Here is a 3733-nt window from a genome sequence, read left to right as displayed (position 1 = left end):
TAAGTGCATGTGAGGAATGGAGGAATGGATGAAAGCTTAAACTCAGGGGCACGATCAAAGGGAATATATTTTCATGTATTGCCACAGGGAACAAATGTAATTACCACAAGAACACACAGTATATTTAAGATTTATAAAATAAACACTTACATACACCTACACACTTTTTTTTTTTAAAAAAAGGGTGAGTTTAGGTCGGCCACAGTCAATAGGTGATGTTTCTCAAGCTGAAGAAGTCTTTTGAAGTAAGAGAGACTGTTCCATTAAGCCTACATCTGCTCTGAAGCTTTCTCTGTAGATAATGCCAGCTTGTGCCTGTCTTTCATGTTACTGTATTCACTGGAGGATGAGAGGGAATGCAGGCTTGTCTAATGCCCCTTCACCATCACTCGTTTGAGATTGCCCTGGGTGGCAGTGAAACCACGGCCATGTTCTCTTGCAAATGGAGGGCATCTCTTTCAGTATTTCAAAGTTGTTTTTCTATTCGTTCCAGGCCACTCTCTGGAGGTACTGTAGTTAGTGCCCTATGCCCCTAAAGTACATTCTTGTCCCAGTCCACCCACATGAAAGAAAGACATGAAAACCTCAGATTCTGAGTCATTTCCTGTACAGCTTTGAGTCCCAGTTGACAAGTAAAGAATATTATAAACAAAAAAGTTCAAACAAACAAGACACTGGGACCATTAGTTGTCGGTGTGCGATAATGTATGGTGGAAAGTAAAACCTATGCATTTTTATTTTAGTAAACATAATAACTAGTAGCCTACTGGAGGGCATCCTTGGCTATTCTTGGACAGCACTATCGTAGCCTATTTTTAAAAGAGCGGTGGTGTCAAATAGATCACCATGATGGATGATTTATTACCTCCCTCCATCGTGGATGAACCAACATCCATCCATGGAAAATAAAAAGTCAGAGTCCCAGGTCTAAATGTGTTATGAGTCGTCTATATTTCCGCCTAAAAAGAAATATTTCTTATCAGCACATTGCTAGTGACAGCATAAATTATTCGTTATCTAATAGCCACGATATTTAAATTCGCCCCATATTTATACTTCACTTGCCGGTAGTATTTCAACGCCAGCTTTCAATAATAACGCCGTGAAAGCTCCATCTTTCCAGTTGTTGACGGGAGGGGGAGACGATGAGGGCGATCCTCATAAGACGTGGAGGTCCGCGCACAGAAAATCACAACATTCTCGAGAGGGGAAACGGGGAAGGACTCTACAATTACTCCGCTCTCTCTACCGGCAGTAACCGGACCCTGCGACTTCCCTCCGGGAGACGGGAGAAAGTTGGGGAGGGAAAAGGGGAGGAGAGGAGAGACGAAGGAAGGGAATGCATTTGACTCGGAGGTTCGGATACAATACGCCCTTAAACACAGGATTTTTATACTGCTTACAGTTCATCCCTCTCTGTTTACTCGTGCTTTATATTTGCTATCTGGCTTCGAGCGAAGGAGCAGAGCGTCGGAGCGCGGAAGGTGCCGTATTATAAGAAACTTTGCCGTTTTTTCACTAGGCTTGTGCCCGCTACGTTCTTGGGTGTAACGTTTTTTTCTGATTCTTATACGATTTAGCTGTTTGTGGAAGCGTGAGACCGTTTGATTTTGCTGGATAACGAAAACACCTGGAGCGCACCTTTAAAAGCATAATCATCCAGCATCCTCTAATGTGGCGAGTGGTCGGGGTTTGATCCTGGGTAGTTCACGATGGCTGCTTCGGGCGGACTAAAGAGCGAGAAGTTGGATGAAGCGCAAGCTTTGGCCAGGAGCTGTGCAGGCAGACCGGACTTTCTTCCCTGCGACGGGCTATCCATATGCGCCACGCACAGCCACGGAAAGTGCTTCAAGCTGCACTGGTGCTGTCATTTGGGATGGTGCCATTGTAAGTAACGACTCTTCCTGCTTCACATTCACAGCCGAAAACATAGCACTGTAAAGTGGTTAGATACTGTCATACGTGTATAATGCTTGTTTGGTTCCCCGACTTTTCTCGTTGTCTCTCTGCATGAGGCTGTAATCTATATGCCAACAACAGTATCACCACTACTCTTTTGAAATATTGGGATACGTTCTTATCATATTCACATCGCTATAGGAGATTTAGGATGAAAGATCTTGGTCAAGCTTGGGGTTAAGGGGTAAAATATTTGTTGTGAGGGTATGTGTAACTTTTGACAGCTTTTCAAAGCCTTTGTCAGCGTAAAACAGTTACAGCTTTTCACACAGAATTCCATGTAGCCCACATCAGTGAAGTGAGAGCCATTGTTCCCTTTTCCTGGTGGCCACCTGGCATCCCCCACTACATACAGGAGTTTGTGAGCGTACGGTTGACGTCAGAACAGAAGTTACTGTCACCATCCTCAGGCTCGAAACCCCCCCCTTTTTTGTCAGAATATTACAATTGGAAAAATTCACAGCACTCATTAATTGCATCTATTAAAACGTGATCCACTGATCTGTTTTGGAACAATTGCTGTCAGAAATAGCTGTTCATTTAGGGTTGGATAACTTAGGCTAAGGGACTAAAATGAATATGAATTCAACTTTCCCAAATGGTTACTCTACATTCAGAGTGGCCAACAAGCTATTTGTAGTAGATTAATACAAGTACAAATGTGCTTTTATTAGCAATGTGGTTTGATTAGACAACATGTTGAAAACAATGGTGCTAGAAACACCCATTAGGCTATTAAACGAATATATAAGTACAACCAATAGTGTGGCATGTGTTTTTGTTGAAAATTTCTTCATTAGGAATTTTTCTTCCCAGAATATTTTTTTCCCTTCAAGGTTGGATGGTTCCTCATTCATTTCTTGGTTAAACTAAGATAAAAAGCCAACAGATGAATTGTTCACCTATCTTTACTCTTGAAAAGGAGTGCCAGTAGATGTGTAGGGTGTATGCATCTAATGTTGTATTTTGTCATTGGATGTGGTGATTATACATTATCTTCCTCTTTTATATGATTGGGAATTAAAGCTGTCCAAATTGTGAACAATGTGAAACAAATGGAATGTCTCAGAAGTATCTGTCATGGAAGAAAAGTTTAAGACTGGTCATGAATTCCTTAAAGACCTTAATCTACCTCATCACAGATCCCAATCTCTAGGCACTGTAGGGTACTGTTGGAGCCTGGGTTGCCTGTGCAGGACCATTACAGCAGAATGAACAGTGCAGTTGTGGCTGGTTCCCTGTGGAGTGACTGTACAGCCTTTCTCCTGGGGATAACAACAGGGTCTCTGTTAAAATGGCTGCCTGCCTGTCACTGTGCTAAGGGCTGTCATGTGATCATATGATGGCAGGCCAGGGGAGGAAGTAGATTCCGCAGATTCTTCAGATTCTTCAGAGCCTCTTAGGGAATAAGAAATCATGTCGACATGTTTTAATAGAAGTGTACAACACACACACACACACACACACACACACACACACACACACACACACACACACACACACACACACACACACACACACGCTGGAGAGGGAAAGAGAGCAAAAGAGAGACTTAATGTATTTTCAGGCTTACTGACAGAAAAAACAGGTCAGTCTACATATTGGCAGAGTTACTAACTATTTAGGACACTGTGGCCAAAAATGGATTTTAGTCAACTTCCCTACAGAATGATGCGTCATCTTCTGCATGTGCTTGCTATTACTGTCATCTCTCAACACTGCAGACGTGTCACATCCAACCAAGACATGTTGAATGTGAAGCCAAGTTGATACA

The 3733-nt window shown here is 42.5% G+C and overlaps 1 protein-coding gene across 1 annotated transcript in view; it reads left to right on the top strand.

Moving 5' to 3' along the window:
* Positions 1–1209: 1209 nt before the first annotated feature.
* The window catches only part of c23h3orf70 (chromosome 23 C3orf70 homolog), a 14731-nt gene continuing 12207 nt past the window's right edge, over positions 1210–3733 (top strand). Inside the window, exon 1 of the mRNA XM_062527536.1 lies at positions 1210–1887. Coding sequence (XP_062383520.1) covers positions 1713–1887 — 175 coding nt within the window. The 5' untranslated portion in view covers positions 1210–1712. The remainder of the gene's footprint in view (positions 1888–3733) is intronic.

Source organism: Sardina pilchardus, chromosome 23 (genome assembly GCF_963854185.1).
Source record: "Sardina pilchardus chromosome 23, fSarPil1.1, whole genome shotgun sequence".
NCBI classification, from domain to species: Eukaryota; Metazoa; Chordata; class Actinopteri; order Clupeiformes; family Clupeidae; genus Sardina; species Sardina pilchardus.
This window is presented reverse-complemented; position numbering and strand designations above follow the sequence as displayed.